The sequence below is a fragment of the Phoca vitulina genome, unplaced genomic scaffold, assembly GCF_004348235.1.
Source record: "Phoca vitulina isolate PV1807 unplaced genomic scaffold, GSC_HSeal_1.0 scaffold19, whole genome shotgun sequence".
Taxonomy (NCBI): domain Eukaryota; kingdom Metazoa; phylum Chordata; class Mammalia; order Carnivora; family Phocidae; genus Phoca; species Phoca vitulina.
Window position 1 is genome coordinate 12,667,440 of NW_022589722.1, and position 23,038 is coordinate 12,690,477.

General features: G+C 43.4%; 1 protein-coding gene across 15 annotated transcripts in view; it reads right to left on the reverse strand.

The window, feature by feature from the left end:
- ANKS1B (ankyrin repeat and sterile alpha motif domain containing 1B) overlaps positions 1–23,038 on the reverse strand; it is a 1,095,895-nt gene that overhangs the window by 3,078 nt on the left and 1,069,779 nt on the right. For 12 of the 15 annotated variants that reach the window (XM_032416344.1, XM_032416343.1, XM_032416340.1 and 9 more), the window contains one exon: positions 8,651–8,818. In XM_032416344.1, coding sequence (XP_032272235.1) covers positions 8,651–8,818 — 168 coding nt within the window. Of the gene's footprint in view, positions 1–1,844; positions 1,849–8,650; positions 8,819–23,038 lie in introns of all 15 variants that reach the window. The other 3 variants (XM_032416342.1, XM_032416341.1, XM_032416331.1) reach the window with 1 other exon arrangement.

Genomic DNA, 23,038 nt, shown 5'->3' on the forward strand with positions numbered 1-23,038 from the left:
TCCTGAGCATCAGAGAGAAGCATTGTGGGAAATTAGGTTTAGGTACTTGGGGCAGTGGTGCCATGAACTGGTTTGTGTTTTAGGATCACTTTGGTTGCATAAGGAAGAAGAAAGACTATTAGGACATGTACTGCAATAGTTCTGGAGTAGTGGTGGTAGCCTGGACGAGAAGAGTGAGGAAATAGAGAGGAATGGGTGGATCGGAGACATGTTTTAGGGGTTGAGTAGATGGAATCTGCTCATGTGTTGTACACAGTGGTTAGAGGAAGACGGAGTAACGACGACCTCTGGATTTGTGGCTTGAGCAACATGGTGAATGGTTATGCCATTTACTGAGCTAGGAAAGACAGAGAATATAAATAGTTTTGAGGGAAAAATCAAGAATTCTGTTCTGGGAACTTCCAGGGAAGATGGCAGAGGAAGAGAATCCTAGGCTCACCTCATCCCATGGATACACCTAGATAACACCCACATCAGTGAAAATAACCCAGAAAATGACCTATAAATTGGCAGAAAAGACCTTTCACAGCTAAATGTAGAAAAGCGGCCACATTGAAGAGGGTAGAAAGAGCAGAGATGTAGTTGGGAGCCAAACACCTGCAGGACCTAAGGGAGGACTGCTGTGGGTGCAGAGGGGAGAGGAGCAGACCCTACACCAGGCACCTCAGGCACAGAGGACCTGCACTGGGAAGGTGAATTCCCTTATCATTTGGCTTTGAAAACCAGAGGGACTTAACATCGTGAGTTTTTACAATCAGTGGGGCTTGACACCTGGAACTTTGAAAAATCAGTGAGCCAGAGAGTGATAGGAAACTGAGTCCCTGCCCTTAAAGGGATAGCATAACAAACAGCCCCACCAAGATACAGCAGAGAAGCAGCAGTTTGAAAAACACCTGGGGTATACAGGAGGGAGGGAGATTTGTTTACTAATCTGAGAGCATGTGCTGGAGGGGCAGAGATCTTTGGGAGACTTCTTCAAGAACAAAAGAACTGGCAGGCACCATTTCCCTCTCCCACTCCCCAGCCTAGATACAGGTACACCTGTGTGAACCACTGCAGCAAGAACACTCTCCACCTACCTTGCTAGCAGCATGCCCTGCCCTCACACTCTCCTGTGGTCCCACCCCCCAACCTGGCCTTGGAGATTCGATCCAAAGCAACGCCACAAGCATAGCAGTATACAAGCAGCCCTGACAGGGGTCAGCACCACCGCAGAGGGACTCCTGCCCTGGGGAAAGGGGAATAAAACCACACAAGCAATCTTATGGCCCGAGGAGTGGGCTGGGGGCAGATATCTGGTCTGACTACAGGCCCCACTCACCAACAAAAACTCCTCATGGGACAACACAGGGAGAGTGCCCTGCAGTGCGGTGCTTCTGCAGTTCTGGAAAATACCTGGCCTAACCCAACTCAAGCCAAAGGCTGCCCCAGACTGGCTCACTAACAACACAGGGAACCAAACCCTGCCCGCAACAGGTAAAGAGAGCCATAGAAGACAACTGGACTGAAGGCAAAAGCAGCTCAGCCACAACAGTAAGGTGCACACAATTCCCATAGGTGATACCCCATAAGAGCCAGGTTCTGATAGAGGGACATTGCACTGCAGGGCACTATAGGACCTCTTCTTTATAAGGCCTCTACTTTCAAGAGCAAGAGACATAGCTAACTTTCCTAACACATAGAAACAGACACAGGGGGTTAGACAAAATGAGGAAACAGAGGGATATGTCCCAAATGAAAAAACAGGACAAAATCACAGCAAGACAACTAAACTCTTGGGAGATAAGTAACGGAGATAATATGCCTGATATATAATTTAAAGTAAAGGTCATAAAGGTACTTACTGGGCTTGAGAAAAGAGAACAGGACCTCAGTGAGACCCTCAACAAAGAGATAGAAAACATAAAAAAGAACCAATCAGAGATGAAGAACCCAATAACAAATTAAAAAATATACTAGAGGGAATAAACAGACTAAAGGAAGTAGAAGAATGGATCAGTGATGTGGGGGACAGAGTAATGGAAAGAAATCAAGCTGAACAGGAGAAAGAAAAAAGATTAACAAAAAATGAGACTAGATTAAGGGAACTGAGTGACACCATTCAGTATAATAACACTGCATTACAGGGATCCTAGAAGGAGAAGAGAGAGAAAAGGGGGGCAGAAAATTTATTTGAAGAAATAATAGCTTAAAACTTACCTAATTTTGGGAAGGAAATGGAAGTCCAGATCCAGGAGGCATAGAGAACCCCCAACGAAATCAACCCAAGGAGGTCCACACCAAAACACATTGTAATTAAAATGGCAAAAAGTAGTGATAGGGAGAGAATTTTTAAAGCAGCAAGAAAAAAGAAAACAGTTACATCCAAAGGCAGCCCCATAAGGCTATCAGCTGATTTTTCAGCAGAAATTTTGCAGACCAGAAGAAAGCGGCATGATATATTCAAAGTGCCATAAGAAAAAACTTCTAACCAGCAAGGCTATCATTCAGAATAGGAGAGAGAAAGAGTTTCCCAGACAAAAGTTAAAGGAATTCATGACCACTAAACCCGCTCTACAAGAAATGCTGAAGGGGACTCTTTGAGTGGAAAGGAAAGACCATAAGCAAGGAGTAAGAAAAGTAGGAAGCACAAAAGCAGTATATCTATAAAAATCAGTTAAGGGATTCACAAAATAAAAGGATGTAAAATATGACACCTAAAATGTGGGGGAGGGCGCTGGGTGGCTCAGTTGGTTAAGCGTCTGCCTTCGGCTCAGGTCATGATCCTGGAGTCCCAGGATCGAGTCCCTCATCGGGCTCCCTGCTTAGCAGGGAGTCTGCTTCTCCCTCTGGCCCTCCCCCTCTCATGCTCTCTCTCTCAAATAAATAAATAAAATCTTAAAAAAAAAAAATGTGGGGGAGAGAGGAGTAAAAATTTAGTGCTTTTAGAATGGGTTCAAACTTAAGTGACCATACTTAATACTCACTGCCATATGCATAAGATGTCATATACAAAACTTATGGTAACCACACAACAAAAACAGTAATAGATACACAAAATAAAGAGAAAGGAATCCAACTTTATTACTGAAGAAAGCCAGCAAACCATGAAGGAAGAGAGCAGGAGAAGAACAGAGAACTATAAAACAAGTAAAATAGCAATACCTACATACCTGTCAATAATTACTATGAATGTAAATCAAATGACCTAGGGTGATGGAATGAATAAAAAAGCAAGACTCATGTATATGCTGCCTACAAGAGACTCAGACCTAAAGACACATACAGATTGAAATGAAAATGAAAGGACAGAAAAGCATTTATCATGCAAATGGAAGTGAAAAGAAAGCCAGGATAGCAGTATTTATTTCAGGCAAAACAGACTTCAAAACAGACTGTACCAAGAGACAAAGAAGGACACTAATCATAAAGAGAACAATCCAACAAGAAGATACAACAATTGTAAATATTTATGCAGCCAACATGGGAGCACCCAAATACATAAAGCAGCTCATAACAAATATAAAGGAAGTAATCAATAGTAATACAATAGTAGTAGGGGACTTTAATACCCCACTTACATCAATGGATCATCCAAACAGAAAATCAATAAAGAAACAGTTGCTTTGAATGACACACTGGACCAGATGATTTAACAGATATAATCAGAATATTCCATCTTAAAACAAAATACACATTCTTTTCAAGTGCACATGGACCATTCTCCAAAACAGATCATGTGAGGCCACAAAATAAGTCTCAACAAATTCAAAAATACTGAAGTCATACCATGCATCTTTTCTGACCACAACACTATGAAACTAGAAACCAACCACAAGAAAAAAGTCTGGAAAGAACACAAATACATGGAGGTTAAGTAACATACTAAACAATGAATGGGTCAACCAAGAAATCAAAGAGGAAAGAAAAAAAAATACATGGAGACAAATGAAAATGAAAACCCAATGGTCCTAAATCTTTGGGATGTACCAAAAGCTATTCTAAGAGGAAGTTTATAATACAGGCCTGCCTCAAGAAGCAAGAAAAATTGCAAACAATGTAACTTTACACCTAGGGGAGCTAGAAAAAAAAACCAAACAAAACCAAAACCAGCAGAAAGAAGGAAATAATAAAGATTAGAGCAGAAATAAATGAAATAGAAAATTAAAAAACCAACAGATCAGGAGATGGTTCTTTGAAAAGATCAACCCAATTGATAAACCTCTAGCCAGACACAGCAAAAATAAAAAAGAGAGGACTCAAACTCAAAAATGGAAGAGGAGAAATAACAACTGACACCACAAAAATAAAAAAGTATAAGAGAATATTATGAAAAATTATATGCCAACATGCGGGACAACCTAGAAGAAATTAGATAAATTCCTAGAAACATATAACCTCCCAAAACTGAATGAGGAAGAAATAGAAAATTTGAACTGACCAATTACCAGCAACAAAATTGAATCCGTAATCAAAAAAATTCCCAACAAACAAAAGTCCAGGACCAGACTGCTTCACAGGTGAATTCTACTGAACATTTAAAGAAGAGCTAATACCTATTCTCAAACTTTCCCAAAGAATAGAGGAGGAATGAAAGCTTCCAAATTCATTCTCTAAAGCCCTCATTACCCTGATATCAAAATCAGATAAAGACACTACAAAAAAAGAGAACTACAGGCCAATATCCCTGATGAACATTCATACAAAAATCCACAACAAAACACTGGCAAACCAAATTCAACAATACATTAAAAAAAATCACTCACCACGATCAAATGGGATTTATTCCCGGAATACAAGGGTGGTTCGTATTTGCAAATCAATATGCTACATCACATCAATAAGAGAAAGGATAAAAATCATATGATCATTTCAAAAGAAGCAGAAAAAGCATTTGACAAAGTGCAATATCCATTCATGACAAAAACCCTCAACAATGTAGGTTTAGAGGGAACATACCTTAAAGGCCACATATGAAAAACCCACAGCTAACATCATACTCAACAGTGAAAAACAGAGTTGTTCCCCTGAGATCAGAAACAAGACAAGGATGTCCACTCTCACTTTTATTCAACACAGTACTGGAAATCCTAGCCTGGGCAATCAGACAAGAAAAAGAAGTGAAAAGCATCCAAATTGGTAAGGAAGAAGTAAAACTTTCATTATTTGCAGATGACGTAATACTATGTATAGAGAACCCTAAAGACTCCAACAAAAAACTATTAGAACTGATAAATGAATTCAGTAAGGTCGCATGATACAAAATCAATATACAGAAAACCACTGCATTCCTATACACTAATAATGAGGTAGCAGAAAGAGAAATTAACAAAACAATCCCACTTACAATTGCACCAAAAATAATAAAATACCTAGGAATAAACTTAAACCAAGTAGGTGAAAGATCTAAACTCTGAAAACTATAAAACACTCATGAAAGAAATTGAAGATGACACAAACAAATGGCAAGATTATTCCATGCTCATAGATTGGGAGAACAAATATTGTTAAAATGTCCATACTACCCAAAGCAATCTACAAATTTAATGCAATCCCTATCAAAATATCAACAACATTTTTCACAGAACTAGAACAAACAATCCTAAAATTTATATAGAACCACAAAAGACCCTGAATAGCCAAAGCAATCTTGAAAAAGAACAAAACTGGAGGTATCACAATCCCAGATTTCAAGTTACACTACAAAGCTGTAGTAATCAAATCAGTATGGTACTGGCACAAAAACAGGCACATAGATCAATGGAACAGAAGAGAGAGAGACCAGAAATCAACCCATGGTATGATCTATTAATCTTCAGTAAAGGAGGCAAGAATATGCAGTGGGAAAGAGTCTCCTCAACAAATGTTGCTGGGAAAATGGGACAGCTACATGCAAAAGAATGAAAGTGGCCCACTTTCTTACCCATACACAAAAATAAACGCAAAATGGATTAAGGACCTAAATGTGAGACCTGAAACCATAAAAATCCTAGAAGAGAGCACAGGCAATAATGTCTCTGACATCAGCCATAGCAACATTCTTCTAGATACGTCTCCTGAGGCAATGGAAACAAAAGCAAAAAAATAAACTACTGGGACTACATCAACGTAAAAAGCTTCTGCACAGCAAGGGAAACAATCAACAAAATTAAAAGACAACCTACTGAATGGGAAAAGATATTTGCAAATGACATATCTGATAAAAGGTTAGTATCCAAAATATATAAAGAACTTTTACAACTCAACACCAAAAAACCCCAATAATCCAATTAAAAATGGGTAGAAGAATGAAAGACATTTCTCCAGAAAAGATACACAAAATGGCCAACAGACACATGAAAAGATGCTCAACATCCTCATCATCAGGGAAATGCAAATCGAAACCACAGTGAGATATCACCTCACACCTGTCAGAATGGCTAAAATCAAAACCAAAGAAACAAGTGTTGGTGAGGATATGGAGAAGAAGGAACACTCATGCACTGTAGGTGGGATTACAAACTGGTATAGCCACTGTGGAAAACAGTATGGAAGTTCCTCAAAAAATTAAAAATAGAACTAACAATATGACCCAGAAATCACGCTACTGGGTATTTACCCAAAGAATCTGAAAACATTAACTTGGAAAGATATATGCACCCCTATGTTTTTGCAACATTATTTGTAATAGCCAAATTATGGAAGCAATCCCAAGTGTCCACTGATAGATGAATGGATAAAGAAAAAGTGTGTAGTAGGAAGGGAAAAATGAAGGGGGTGAAATCAGAGGGGGAGACAAACCATGAGAGACTATGGACTCTGAGAAAAAAACTGAGGGTTTTAGAGGGGAGGGGGGTGGGGGGTTGGGTTAGCCTGGTGATGGGTATTAAAGAGGGCACGTTCTACACGGAGCACTGGGTGTTACAATGAATCATGGAACACTACATCAAAAAGTAATGATGTAATGAATGGTGACTAACACAATAAAATAAAATTAAAAAAAAAGAAAAAGTGGTGTGTGTGTACACACACACACACACACACACACACGCACACAATGGAATATTACTCAGCCATAAAAAATGAAATCTTGCCATTTGCAATAATGCAGATAGATCTACAGGGTATAAAGCTAAGTGAAGTAAGTCCGAGAAAGACAAATACCATACATTTCACTCCTATGTGAAATTTAAGAAATGAACAAAGAAAAAAAAACCAGACTCTTAACTATAGAGAGCTGATAGCAGAGGGGCAGTGGAAGGGGGGATGGGGGAAATAGGTGAAGGGGATTAAGATTACTTGTCTAGATGAGCACTGAGTAGTGTATAGAACTGTTGAATCACTCTATTATACACCTGACACTGATATAACACTGTATATCAATTATACTGGAATTAAAATGAATAGAATTCTGTTCTGTTCTACATCTCAGATGTCTGTTAGATATTAAAGAAGCAATTGAACATACAAGTCTGGATTTGTGGGAGTGCATCAGGATTGGGAACCAGTGGGGCTGGGTAGGTGCAGAGGTGAAGGGACCATGGTGTCTGAAGGAAGATTTTCAGAGGACATGCAGTTAATGGTGATGCTCAGAGATGAGGGACGAGCGTGGGAGCAAATGGCTAAAGTGGGGCGGAAGTGAGTAGTCAAGGAGCAGAGGCCAGATGCTGGAGGGACTGTCCCCAGGGAGCGAAGTTGCCAAGAATGGTGGCAGGAGTAGAGGCCCAAAAGAAGACTATAGACAAGAAGCCACATGCTCACAAACAGAGGTGCTTCCTGACAAACAGTAAAGATCCTACACTTCCCCCATGACCCCACAAGCCGGGGATGGTGGAGAGGAGAGCGCTAGAGATAGAAAGATATGTGGGTGTGAGAGCAAGGCATCTGGGGGTGCCTGTCTGTCCCGAGCCCCAGAGTTCCTAGGATGCCATACGGCAGCCGGAGCAGAAGCCAGATGGGAGGCTGGTTGGGAACGCTCCAGCTTTTGGGTATTGCTACTACCAGAGGAGGCCGCTTTGAAGTCATGAAAGTCTGTTAGGACAGGACGTCTACAGAGCTCGTGGGAGGGAAGGGGAGGAAATTCCTGGAGGAAGGCAGATGACGAGGAGGAAGGAGGGGCTGCAGCATCTGAAGAGTCCCCGCTCTGCAGGAAGCCTCAGCTGCTGGGAGAAAGCCTGCCGAAAGCTGGCATCTAAGCCTCTGGCCAAGGGGGAGAGGACCGCTCTGCTCGGACCCAAGATGTGCACAGAGCCTGTGCACCTAGCTAGCTTCCTCTAGCAGAGTACCTGGGATGCCTTGCTGTGAACCTCTGCCAACATCTCCAACGGCCTGTGGCTTGCAAGAGGTTTTGGCCCCTGGTGGGATGGCAGTGAAGCCTTAGGGAACATTGTTCCCAAGCTTGCCTGAACCTTCAGGAAAGATTCATCAAGGAAGCGGTGGCACCCAGTCCCCCTCTCACAGAGCTGCCACAGGTGACAGAGAAAGTGGAATTTTCTTGGGATCCTGTAGGTTCAGACAGATGGTCCCCCGAGACTTTGCAGGAATCGGGCTGGGAGGGTGAAGGATGCATGCCAGGAGGAGGAGGCCAAAGGAGACATAGAAAGGCAGGCCCCCACATCACTTGGGACCTGCTTAACAGCTTCCTCTCCCTCCAGCTCAAGATTTTCAGAACATCTGTATTCTTTCTACTTACCACCGACTTGCGAATGCTGACACGAGGCTTGGGGATGGGTTTGGAGGGTTTGTTTTCAAAGCTTTCTGGAAGTGTAGAGGAATGCCCCCCTTTTCTTGCTTGTAGTGCAAGTTGGTAAGCAACTTCAAATGCCTGACCCAGTGTTAGGATGATTTCGTAGGCTAAATTCTGCAAGAGAAAAGAGAAAAGCATTTACTATGGCATACTGCAGGTTGGCCGAGTTGAGTAGCTGAGGAACACTGTGGGAGGTGAACTAGCAAGGACCTTGAACTAGTCCACCTGGTGTGGCAGTGAGTCAGTGGAAATCTGTGAAGAACAGGAAACCCCAGGTCCAATTTAGAGTCTACATGAGGCATTAGTCAGCAATGCGATGCACTGGCTTACAACCACGCTAAGGAGCTGACCCCCAGCTTCACCCTACAGGGAGCAGGCCCACACCCCCTGGCCCCAGGAGCCTATTCCATTCAGAGCCTCCCTCGTGGGCAGCTGGTCGGCTCCCAGGCCTTGGAAGATAAGGGGTTACTATGGTCCTTCATCTGAGTTCTGGGAGCGCCTCAGCTGTGCTTTTGAGGACGAGCCCACACACTCCACAGGAGGTGTTCCTGAGAAGTTTGGGTCTTTTTACCTCAAACATCTGTGATTCAGTGAACATCTCTAAAGCACAATCAAAATCTAATTTAGGCAGAGGGGAGAGGCATTAGTCATGCTGGTGTGGTGTCTCACAGTTCCAGCAGCCAGCATGCAAACAGAGCCAATTATCCATCTATTTCTTGAGGCGCTTGCTTTCCCTGTGGGTCCACTTCCATATTTTATCATCAAATCAGCAAGAGACAGGAGAGTCTGTCAGGCCCAAATGCCATGCCAAGCAGTGACTGGGAGAAAGGTTCTTTTCTTCGGACCTTCAATCACTCCCTTCAAGATGACTTCTAGCTTTCTTTTCCCTTCTCTAGATATGAATCCTTGATTTCTGCCTTCTCTTCCCAGCACAGCTCCACCTGGTCTTCTCTCACTGAGAAAACATGATGTTGTCTGACCCGAGAGAGGCAGGGTCTTGACAATGCCCCTGAGGTCACAGCACACCAAAGAGGTAGATGCCTTATCTATCAGTCACAACAGAGAGCTTTCTTAAAATCACTGCACCAGCAGAGAGCAGGCATGGTCTGTCTCGAGTTTTCATTCTGATCAGTGTCCCTAGAATGTCTATTCATGGTTTTTCAGAACAGAAATGGCATTCTGCTTATGCTGCTTTTGCAACTATGGCCCCTCACTCCGGCCCCTCCTCCCCAATCAAGCACACAGAATAGCTCAATTCCCATGATGCTGGGGAGAACTGTTTGGCATTGTTCCTACTTGATGAAGACAGTGAAGGAGATACAGGATGGCCTTTGGAGGCCCAAGTGGAAGAAGTCCATGGGTTTCTGGACCGACCAGACTTCAGATCAATGCCAGACGACTGTGGTCTTAGACCCAAGGAGGGAAAATGCCTCTGAGCTTGAAATCTGTTTTGACAGAGGAGGTGTCTTCTTTGAGTGACATGTTAAGAAATGATGGCCCCACAAGACAGACGTGTGCTTGCTGGAGACACTGAACCTTGCACAGCCAGCTGAGCACTTCCTGCAATGAGCACTGATCCCGTGTTTGCCTCTAAGGATGAGTCAGACTAGTAAATTAGCAGTGCACAGACAAATGATAGTGGAGGAGGGCTGGCAGATAGCTCCGGCCATCACTGCACAAAGAGGGCTGAACCCTTCGACTGCCTACACTTGGCATCACGTCATCGTCAGCTTTGCCTCCTAGTGTGCATAGGGGACCCCTCTGAAAGGCGGACTGGGGCTTTTGACTTCTGTAGTCTCCATGTGAAGTCATGGGCTCTTGGTCTTGTTCAGCATGACTCTGGAGATGGTTGATGTCCATCCGTAGCAGATATTCATGCTCTAGGTGGGCAAATGGACGAAGGGAAAGATGGCAGATTCAGCAATTGTATAATGTTCAGCTTTTAGATACTAGAACAGTGGAGCTTAATGAGTGTGAATTCTTTATCATTAACCTAAAAACAAATTCCTGAAAGTGAGATTTACTTAAAGCTCCAGTGTCTTCAAATGAAAGTCGAAGATGCTCATTTGAGCAAGTGAGATTTTTCACATGACTATTATGGGAAGCCTAAAGGTTTTGAAGGGTACTGGTTTAAAAGCCCTGCTTTTTCATTTTTAATTAGTTCTTGGTGTTAGGAAACTGCTCAAATAAGACACTGAGACCAGACTGTGCCAAATGCCCTCTCCTGGTTTGGCTTGTGTTCTTGATGTCTTGCTTCTCGCTTTATTTTAGAATGTTTTACAGAGTTTTTTTTTCTTATGATTATGTAAAGAGTTGGACACGGTTACCTTTCCTATCTCTTATGTTGCCTTAATGTTTGAGGTATTGATTCTGGAAGCCAGGGAGGGCCCATGGGCATGAGGAGCAGCTGATTCTGATGGGGCTTCTAAATGCTGAGTGCTGTGTTACTGACATACCAGGGCCCCTGAGGGGAACACTCATCAGGTGGGACCTGCTGACACATGTCTAGATGGGGAGGAAGATTCGTTTCTCTTGCCTCTCCTTAGTAACAGTCCCACTATTTAAATGGGAGGACAGTTACTGTGAGGGTAGCAGTCTCTACTAGGACGAGACCAAAAATTAATACCGCAGTATCAGAGAGGCTTAGGTGACAAGCCTTGCTACCTCCTTTGAGCCAGGCTTGCTGACCCCAGTGATGCTGGCTGGCATTGAAGAGCTAGAGATGCTGCTCAAAAACCTGAAGGCCTAATTACTGTTTTCAGTGTATTATTATCTTTGCAACTGTGGGGAGGTCAGTGCCTGAGACTGTGCCCGACACACCGTAGGCACTCAGTAAATGCATGCTGAATGAATGAATGAATAGGCAAAGGACAAACGAGAGAAATAGCACTACTACAGTTATACTATATAGAGCTATTACTGTAGGTAGCATAGCTACCTTTAAGTAAGGACTTCACAGGTGTTAGGAATTGAGTATGCCAAGCACTAGATTTATCTCATTTAAGTATTACCACAGTTATCTGCAAAATCTCTTTATCCTTATTTTATAGATGAGGACATTGAGGCTCAGAGAGACTAAGTAACTTACCTGACATCACAGAGCTAGAAAGTTACAGAGCTGTGATGTGAACCAGTATTTGTGACTCAAAGCCCATGTTCCTACCCCTACCCACATGTGGTAACTTGTCTCCAAGACGGCTGCCATCCATTCCACTGCCCTGTGTCCACGCCATGACCTTCTACGAAGAGGGTGAGTCTGTTTCTCCACCTCCTTGAATCTGGATTGGCTTTCCTGACTTTCCCAATTAGCAGAGTATTGCAGAAATGACATGCTGGGACCTCTGAGATTTGGTTGTGAGGAGTCTTGTAGCTTCCATCCAGGCCTCTTGAAACACTCTGAGGGAAGCCAGCCATGTGTAAACTTTTGACCACCCCAAGGTTACCATGCTACGCAAATGTCCAAGCTAGCCAAATGGCAGAGGCTGCCTGGAAAGAAACAGCAGTTGCAGTCATCCCAGGTACATAGCGAAGGAGTCATCCTGGACATTCAGTCTCTAGGAGACACCACACGGGGAGGACACAAGACCCCAGAGAGATGGCCCTAGTAGAGCTGTCCCAACATCAGCAGCCATCTGAGCCACCTCAGCGGACGCCCCAGGTATTGCTGAGCAGAAAAGAGCAGAGCTGCCATATTCTGCCCAAATCCCTCACTCACAGAATCATAATGAAATGGATGTTCTTCTGTGTCACTAAGTTTTGGAATGGCTTGTTAAGCAGCAACAGATAACTGGAACACCATTCAGTGCTGAAGAAGGCTGGCTGGCTCCTCGTTCAGGTAGCAGGAAGAGAACTGCCAGCCTCTGAACTGGGATGAACAGTATGTAGTCGTGGGGAGTCACTCCTGGAACCACCCCACCCTCAGCCCTGGCTGTGGGGAAGCTAGATGCCTCCTGTGACCCATCCTGGTCACAGCATCACAGTAAGCACTAGGGTGTCCCTTCACACATATTAGCCCAAACCACGGAGCTGGAATGTCCTTCTAAGTTGGCACAACCATGTTCTCATCTCTAGTCACTACCTCCCTTAAGCATAAATTCAAACCCCTTTAGCTTTACGTTCACTACGTTAACCTGGCCTGTCTCTGACCGTGGCTCTTTCTGCCTCTCCTGGCTTATTGGAAAATACCTGCCTTGGCTTTTCCAGCATGAGTCTCTTTCTAGAATCACATTTATTATGGCAATTGGTCTTGAGCATTTTCTACCTTACAAAGACCACCAATGAAAGCGGGTAGCCTGTGTGTGTATGCATGTTTGGTACAGGCGTGGGGGATGATGACTGGGGACAGCATGCTCTGAGCCTCATTTTTCTTAATTTAAAAATGGGGATGATAACATGCAGTAGTGACTTCACTGGATTGTTTCGAGAATCACTCATGATTACACTTAACCAATGACAATTTCAGCCAACATTATTTTCTGTGTGCCATGTACCATAGGACATGCTTTCACATAGACTCTCTCATTGAATCCTAACAACAACAACCCTGTAGGGGTTATAACAGTGGGGCTATTATTCCTATTTCACATGTGAGAGAATTCAGCTCAGAATGGTTAAATAACTTGGTCATGAAGCCAGCACAGCAGAGCTAGGATTTGAATCCAGGTGTTGGTAGGCCCTGCTCTTGAACTTAGAACTATAGTTAAGATAAATGACTTCTGCAAACTGTTAAAAAAAAAGCTTAAAAACATTAAATACAGAAGCTACTGGGTGGTAAGTGCATCTTGGCTGGGGTGAGGATACCTAAAGGTACACAATTTGCTTGGGTCTCAGCCTCCAGGCAAAGGGTGTCCTTCGTGATTTAACATGATCCATCATTACAAGGATTCTCAATCATTGGATGTGCCCCTTACATGATGAGGGATGCCAGGCAACACTCCCTTTCCAGCAGAGGCTCTTTAGGATGAAGGCAGGGAATCCCAAGTCAATGGGGACAACCGCCCCAGGGGGACCATCACCATCTCTAAAGCCCTTCCCTTCTCCCCTAGGGATTCTGTTCTGCGAATTAAGAATTGCTACATTAGAGGAATTTGCAGAGCCATCATATTTTAAGGAGAGATCTTAATAGTAATCAAGGGACACAAACTTGTTTTTCTTATGCAAACTGGAGATGTGTAGGCAAGCTTGCATTTACTATGAGCTCAAGGCAGTCAGGACTGCAGTTGACCACGTTGGCTACTTACTGAGCTACTTCCATGTGTCAGGCTGAGTCCCTAATGCCTGGCCGGTGCCTGGCCTATGGCAAGTGTCCAGGAAGTGCTCACTGAATGATGTGGGGGAGGGGAAGCTCTTGGAGAGACAAAGAAATGTCCCTCCTTGTCCTTCTGCCTCCTAGTCACTGAGGCTGTACCCAGCACATTCATCAGTTTGGTGTTAGAAAAACCGCAGCATAGATGTGGGCAATCTGTCCTCTAGGAAAAATTCTGGTCACTCAGGTATTAACTGATGTATCACTAGGATTCTTTTATGATTTTTTTTCCTGCTTTATACTTTCGTGTTTTATTTGAAAAATTAATACTTAGCATTTCCAAAACCTGGTAATGATCATTTTAATAAAGGAAGAAGTGAATATGTTGAATCGTCAGCTTATAAAGGAAGAACCAGCTCATGAAACTTAGAAATGTTGAAGCACACTGTAGAGTAAATAAGCTCTTACCACAGGTACAGAACATAGGCAGGTGGAATCCACAATGACTATCCCAGTGACAGTAGCCCCAGGCTGCATCCCATCCCTCCTGTGAGGAGTTCGGAAACTCCTTCCAAACTTGTTGGAAACCTCCAAACAAATTTGGGGAGAGCACAGTTCTTGACTTTGCTTGCCCCTGGGAGTCCACTGTGTCCTCCTGTGTCCATCCAGTCTGGGATTCTTTTTGGGGTGCCCTGTTCTGGGGGTGCCTTTTGATTCTGTCCTAGCAATCAGCTCTATCTGCATCCTGAAGACGCAGGCCACTGCTGGGCCTGGAGGGACAACTATGGAGGTGGCCCAGGATGGGACTGGAAACAAAAGCATTCTTTCATTTTTAGAATTAAAAAAAAACAAAACCAAGCATTTTTGATAAAATAGGGGCTTTAACATTTTTTAGGCTGAAGGGTTCAGTGGCATATTTGCAAGAATATTCATTATCATGTTTAAAATTTTTCATAAATAGAGGACTAATTAAGTATACTATATAGATTCACACAGTGCAGCCAATTAAAATGAAAACAGTCATTTTAAAAAACTGGTTAAAAGACTAAGTAAAAATATATGGATAAATACAAACATAGATGGTATCTGTCTATGTGCATAGAAAACAGGGATATATATTAAAATGTTACTAATGGTCATCACTGAGTGTTGAGATTGTGGATAATTTTTCTCTTTATCTTTCTTTGTATGTTTTGAACTTTATTCAAATGAAGATGAATAATTTTACAGTCATAAAAAATAAGCTTCTCCATTTTGATAATTAAAAACAAGAGAAAATATTCTAGCTCAAAAACAGCTTACTCTTTACCCATCACCTTGGGGTTCTAGGTGCCTTTTCATTCTTTGGCAGAGAGGGCTGGAAACGGTTCCAAGCAAAACCCAGGCCCTATTTGCAGGTGTCACTCTGGCTCGCCTCCATGTACCAGAGGGGCTGGCCATCCATTTGGCCAAGAATCTCTTTTAGGCTCTTCAGTTTTCACACTGGATGTCAATTCTAACATCTGCTCAGTTGAATTTTAGAATGCTTAGCTCCTTCTTTAACCTGGAGCCCCAAGACCTCTACCCTCAGTACAAAGAGTAGAACCTTCTGCTGTCCAATTTCTATCAAGCTCAGCTGAAAACTGTTGTGTGTGGACATAAGCTTACAGATATGCACTCAGCCCACTCTTGCAGCTGTGCTAGGCTTTATGCGGGCACCACGCTGGACCACCTGTGAATCTGAACCATATTCTGTTTTGTCTCACCGGGACGATAAAGCAGTGCTGGCAGCAACTACCACATGACACTGCTCACTCCATCCCAGGGACCTGCTAAGTGCCTGATGTAGATAATCTAACCCTCACAGCTACCTGATAAAGGGAGAACTGTCACCCCCAATTTTATGTGTGAGAAGCTCAGGATTAGTGAGATTAACTTGGCCAAGTTCAAACTGCTAGTGAGGGGCAGAGCCAGGATTCAAACCCAGATCTGACCTCAGATGAGCCAGTATTTTGTGCCACTGGACTTCCTGCCTTACTGCTTTCATGAGTCTGCTGGTGTTCTACTTTCACTGAGGGCGCCTCGAAGGAAGCATCTTGTGTTTGGGAGATTCACTGCATGTTAGTAAGATACTATCGCACAATATTCTGTCATAGAGACCCAGGACAGAGTTCTTTCAGACTTCAGTCTCATTGAAGTTTCGTTTTCTGAGAGGATGGGTTCTACTCTTCTTTCAAAGAAGCATGTATCTCCCTATTTCCCTTGACCTTCAGGAAGCTCAGAGCCAAATTTGTAGCTCTGCTCTAATAACTACGTACAACTCTGTGGTCTGCATATCGACGTTAAAACTTTTCCCTTGGCGTTGATCTTCCTTTTAGTAGGTCTTTTCCCTAGTTCAGATCTGTGTGTACCTATATTTTCAGATCTAGCATACCTATTTATGGAGGTTGCCTTAAATCCTTTATGGAAAGAGGTATAAGTGGTATCCATTTCTTCACGTAAACATTTGTTTGAGAGCTCACTTTGTTTAACCTGTTACTGCCAAAATGGCTGATAAGGTACATCCGATGTGGCCTTCTCCTCACCTGCTGAACGTGACAATAAGTGAGCAAGCCTAGAGGGGACGGGGCGCCATGGGGAGAGAGGGCCCTTTTGGCCCAGGCTGGGAAGCTGCTGTTTCCAAGTAGACCATTCTGACCTACCTACTGGCACTTTCCATTAGCATTAAAAAACCACCACCACATTTCAGTAACTGCCATTGAAGGAACATGTTAGTTCCATAGCCCCAGAAAACTACAGGCCCTCATTTGGCTCTTTGGCCTCTGGGGGTCAGCAGAGGCCACCCACACCTGAAGAGGATGCAAACACAGGCATTCAAGGGATGGGCTGTGTGTGTGCCTGCAAACCCTGGACGGAGCATAAGAGCCAAGGGCACTCTGAGGAGCCTCAGGTTTGCTACACCAGCATTGCTGAATCACGACCATGCCTAGATCACCTGCATGGGCCAGCTCTGCCATGGGCTACCTACCTATGGAAGCCGTCACTGGCACTGAGATGGCACTGGGGATGGGGACTGGTCCAGGTGACCCTGAGGTCCCTTTCTACCCTGGGAGATCCAGGATTGTATGGTTAGAAGCTGATGTGTCTTACCTAGCCAACTATGGATTCAGTCTAGAGATGTACGTATAGTTGACACCATGTTAAATCGCAGCATATCGTGCAAAAGCCAGACTGCAGGGCTCGACAATCTACCAGCCAGTGCTTAGAGATGCAGTGACCAAGGGGCTGGCCTTCATCTGAGAGGATGTCCTCATGGCAGCAGTCACCCCAGAAATGATTCCAAATGGCCAGGTCTTTTGTCTATTATAAAATGGCTTTTGCTTTTGGCAAAACACCTTTTCCCATCTCTCACCTCTGGCTGGTGAGTTACCGCTCATCCTTGAAGATTCACCTGGGGCATTCTATCTTGTAGGAGTCCTCTCTTTGTCCCCTTTCCTGACCCCAGGTTAAGCCAGGTGGCCCTCCTCAGGCAGCCCTGCAGCACCTTGACACGGCTCTACTTACTGCGTGGTATTTACTAGTGTTTTCTCTTCATAGGGTCAACCTTCTCAGTTGATGGAGCTCCTTGAGGGCTCTAGTTTCATCTGACTTTGTGTCTTTAGGGCTTAGGGTACATTAGGTGCTCAACAAATGTTTGCTGGAAGAACTGAAAAAAGGAAGCTGCCTGGTAGGTCCCTAAGATCAGAGGACTTGCACTTAAGGATTAGATAAGGGTGAATACGGATGGCCAGAGCCAATTCTTGCCATCTCTCTTCTCTGCCGCAGGTAGACCTGGGTGCACGGATGCCCCAGAAGTGCAGGCAATACCACGGGGCCTGAAGACAAAGGAAAGTGGTTTTCAATCTGGGTCCTCAGTGGGGTCTCCAGAAAGAAGCCACATTTCTCTTTTGGCTGTATTTTGCTTGTACTTCTTGTTTTTTAAGGCCTCGGGTAAGCTTCATCTACAAGTTGCTTCACCCACGTCTTGAGGCAAAAATAACTCGGAGAATATTCTGGGCATATTCACAGAATTCATTGACATCTCCTTAACTCTACCTATAGTTAGTTCTCTCAAGTACAAGTCAGAAATTAATCTTGATAGATTATATTTGTAGAAATAAATACTGCCCATCACAAGTCTTATATTAGGCATCTGGTCCACGGCTGACATGTCGACTGGTCAATGTGCCGATAGCCTCTTTAGGTAGGGCTGATTTCAGCTCGCTAAAAGAATCATGAAATTAATATTTTCCCCTAACTATAACAGGGGTACATGTAGACAATTCTGAAAATATATAAAGAAAATAGAAAACCACCTGTAAAATTCTGTTGCTGGAATAGAGCCAATACTGCATTTTGGCTTATTTTCTTTTTACATTCATATATATACACAAATACTTTGATATGAATATTTAGGTATGTGAATTTAAAACAAAATCATACTTGATGTGTGGTTTCATAACTTGCTTTTTCATGCAACATTAAATCATGAATGGCTTTTTCCTGCTGCTAAATGTTCTTCAAAAACCAGATTTTTAAAGGTGGCAGAGCATTCCACCATTACCTGCTAAAGTTTAACTTCATGCCTCACCCTGAGTACATGAGTGTGCACTGGCTTAGCAAAGGCCTAACAAGGAGGTTGGTCCCTCCTCCCTAAGTCAGGACTTGCTTTCTTGTAGCATTCCAGGTCCACCATGGAGATCATGTACCCGTGCCCCATGGTCACCTGTCCACATGGAACCACAGACCCAGTTGCCTGGATAGCAGGCCTCGGGCAGCCATGCTGGAGGACTGGCTTGCCAGGGCAGAAGGGAAACACAGCTGGTCTTTTCCCTGTTACTTGGCAGGGATTTGGAGAAAGGGTGTCAAAAGAGAGATTTGCTAGGTTTCAACCTCTCCCCACTCTTCAAAAGTCAAAGCTCCTAGTGGAAGCTACAGTACCCCTGTCACTAACTTGTTATGCCTTTGAAAAGGGGCACTTACCAAATTCAAAACCCTTTTTACTTTAAACCTTCTCATTGAAAATCTTTCTCAAATGAAAAAGTCCATTTCCTTGGCCTAATAAACACAGTAAATACAAATGACTTTTTCCTTGCTTATCGCAGATGTGCATCTAATGCCCTGAGCTCGCCATTGCAAAGTGAATTAATGAGTTGTCACGCCTCCAAACTTATCACATGTTCACACAAACTAAGTGTTCAGCTTCCAGCCGAAGCAGGGAGCACGCCTCCTCTGGGAGCAGCCCCAGCCCTGCTAGGTGCTGGCTCAGCTCCAGGATAGCATGGTGGGATTTTATTGCAACTATTTGTTATGTCCTTACTTCTTCTACCGAACTAAGAGCTCCTGGAGAGCAGGGACCTGTGCCCGAGTCATAGTAGGCACTCAATACCTTTGACTTTTTCCCTCCAAGTGTGGAATGTTGCTGCAGCAAACACATGCTGTATACGAAAACCTGGGACGTAAATCCTCACACAGGTTCTGAGGACAAGAAAGAATACAACCACCACAACTATTGAACAACTGCTACTACCCATCTCCTGTCCTCAGCAGCTGAGAATGACTGAACACCCTGGGCTGGAAATGGACACACAGTATCTCGTTTAATTCTCAGAATAGCTGTAGGTGCTGGGTACTGTTGTTCACCTCTGTTTTACAGATGAGGAAACTGAGGATTAGTTCTTGGCCAAACTATAAAGCTAAGAGGTGTTGACCTGATTCTAAAGGCCACACCTCTAAACATGACATGTGATTTTTAGTCATTCGGAAAGAGGCTATATTATATGAACACATGTATAAATGCTGCCAGGCAATCTGTGAAAAAAAAAAAAAAAGGCCAGAATGCCCTTTGTTTTAATTTCACAAAAACTGGGATTGAGTTAAGGCACTAATAACACCCATCCCTCCCTCATCCACAAAAAATAGGGATGAGAGAAAAAAAAAAAAAAAAGAGTAATATTCCTTGAATATCCACCCACCTTTGACTTTGTGACTCGGTTAATTCTCAATGATTTATGCCAGTGGAGTTGAAAGATATAGATAAATGCACCCTGACAGTGTTAATTTATTCCTGTTTTCGGTGAGGGAACAGGTGGTGGTGTGTAAGAACCGCTGGGCTGCCAATGCTGCTTTTTTTTTATTCAATTAGAGCCCCTCGCTGCTCTTGGGAGCAGGATCCTTCCTGACACTGACTTGCTGAGGCGTTTCAGGGGCCAGGGAACGGCTTGGGTTTTGCTGCAGGGTGTTATTACACATGGCAGACAGGCCAGGGGAAGTGACACAGGTCCGTCCTCCGGGCTCTATGCACTTTAACATTTTCTTCCATGGCCATGCCCTTTCACAGTCTCGGAATCAAAGAGATCAAGGGCCACTTTCAGGTGGAGGAAATGAGAAAGAGAACGAAAGCTACCACCCAGCTGCACGTACAGTATTAATTTAGTTGTCAGAGGCCGGCTAGCGTCAACAAGAATAGCAACCGTTTTCTGCACTAAGTTCCCACTTTGTCGGACAACCTTGGCAGCATCGGTCATAAATACTTCTCGTCAGGGACTTCGAGCTACCCTGCATATATATTCTCAGTTTGCACATGGGCACGACGGGTGAAGGGGGTCAAAAGGCACAAACTTGCAGTTACAAGTTCTGGGGATGTCATGCATGGCACAGTGACTACAGTTCATAATACCATACTGTGTATTTGAAAGTTGCTGAGAGAGTAGATCTTAAAGTTCCCATCACGACGGAAAAAACCGTTTAACTGTGAGGTTGATGGATATTAACTAAAGCTGTTGTAGTGACCACGTCACAATATATACATAAATCATCATGTCGTGTACCTAAAACGAATACAATGTCATCTGCTAATTATATCTCACTAAAACTGGAAAAAAAAAAAAAAAGGAGGGGGGGCTCAGGAATTTTAAATTCATTAAACAGATGAGAAAACCGAGAAAGACACTCGTAGCAGAGGCAAAGTCAGAAGATGGCGTAGGTCTCAGTGGTTAGGACAGTGTGGTTGACTCCACTGTTCTTTTCCGTCTCTGCTTTGGCTTGCTGGGACATCCTGATGGCAGAGTACTATCAGCTGCTGTCACACAGGCCGCCAAACATGTCTGCCTGCATTTCGTCATTTCTGCTTCTCCAGTTTAGTCCCTTTCATGGCCCACATTCAGCCAAGAAAGCACAGGAAAGAGGGAGCTTCGTCTCCCACATCCACCACCCACCAGCAGCATGACTTCAACATTCCCTGCATATTCCTGAGCCCGTCTGAGCCATACCACGTGCTGCACACTGAAGATTACAGAATTTGGGAGTTGCACATAAGAGAAAAATGAGCATGGTTAAAAATATCAAAGACTGCAAACATATTCTTTAAAGAAAAATGAGAATTAGCAAAGGTCTAGCAACAGTCATGGCTTTTAATGCTATTTAAAAAAAAATTCATACTTTAAAACTACTGAATGAGGTCCTTTCTAGATTTTTGCAATAAATCTGATAGTCCCACAGAGCATGCATTAAAATCTTTCTGACCTATCTCATTCTATTAGAAATCTAGATTGAGTGAACAGTATATAGAAGATGACAGTTTCCAAGTTACCTTGGTTATATCTGTTTCTTACTCATAGTGTCCTTCTAAGGATGATCACTGCAGCTTTGAAATCTGGTGGCCACCGAAACACTCATCCCCCCTTCCCCCCGCCTTGGCAATTCTAGCTGCATGATCGTCCCCTTTGGCCACCTGAGATCATGACACATCCTTCTTTTCTACCTAGTCCTGCTGTTCCCTCTTCCCTAAGTTTTCACTGCCTGGAAGGTGGGGTTTGGGAAGCCTTCTGTTCTGCAGTGGATGAGATGTGTTCTTGCTGTCATGACAGCAAGAGTCTAGAATGCAAGGAGGTCAGGTGCTTGCCAGTAGGTACATACTAGCTTTTTTCATGGGAACCTGCCCCCTAATTCTGCTTTTGTTCTAGTCTTTTTTTCATCTACCTGTCATCTAAAACTGAAACTATCACAAGCTGAATTTAGCATAGATCCTAAGTAATGGAAACAGGCTTAGAGATCCTAAAGTATAACATTTCCTAAAGTATATTCTGTAGAATGCCACCCCTGCAAGGTGCTCTCCGAAAAGGGCTCAACAGCCAGACGAACTTGGGAGACATGGCGCACTCCACCCCCTCTCGGCATCTGAGCATATTAAAGGCTCAGCAATGTCCCTTAGTAAGTGAACTGTGTTAAACTCACATGGTAGATTTGTGGGGGGACTTGGGCCTCCCTTCCCAGACCACAGGATTTCTATGGGAAAATACTCTGGATTTCAAACCTCTCTCTCCATAACCTGGAAGTGTTCTAGACATCATTGACTTTTCTCAATGATAGTAGATATTCATAAAAACGTTTTTTTGAACTGTAAAAGCTTTACAGGGTCAAAGCAGCAATAACTTTGCAATAAAAAATGTATATGTATGCATACAGATCAGCTAAAAGATAAAATGTATACTTAAGGCATTCTTATTTCTTCTTTCCTTTTTTTTTTTTTTACCATTTGGGCAGCCTAGGAGAATGACTCATATCAAAAAAATTTTAAGGCTTCAAGACTGGACTGAATCTTGAACTGTCCTATATAAAGATACTAAATTCATGCTCAAAAAGGCTGTGTGTGTGTGTGTGTGTGTGTGTGAGTGTAAGCAAAGCTTGTTGCATCTCGAAATTGCTCAAAGGCCCAGGTCAAGGCTGGTGGCCTTTGTTACTATTTTTGAAGTTAGACACACCGTGTTCACCTAGAGAGGATTAAAATGGCGGATTTGTGGTATATGATGAAAATCCTCTGAGCTTATACCAGGCCTGTGAAGGTCTACAGTAAATCAAACATCTGGGTGAAAAGATAAAAGATGAGGCAATTCTCTACACGCTTCCAAATGTATCAGGGACATCATGTTGATCCTAAAACTAAACAGTTGACTATTTCCACCCCCCACATTTTGCCTCAGTATTCTGCCATCACACACACACTGCTCAAAACTCAAGGGGGCCGATGGCCCACAGGAATCATTTTTAGTTTGAATACAGGACAATGTTTG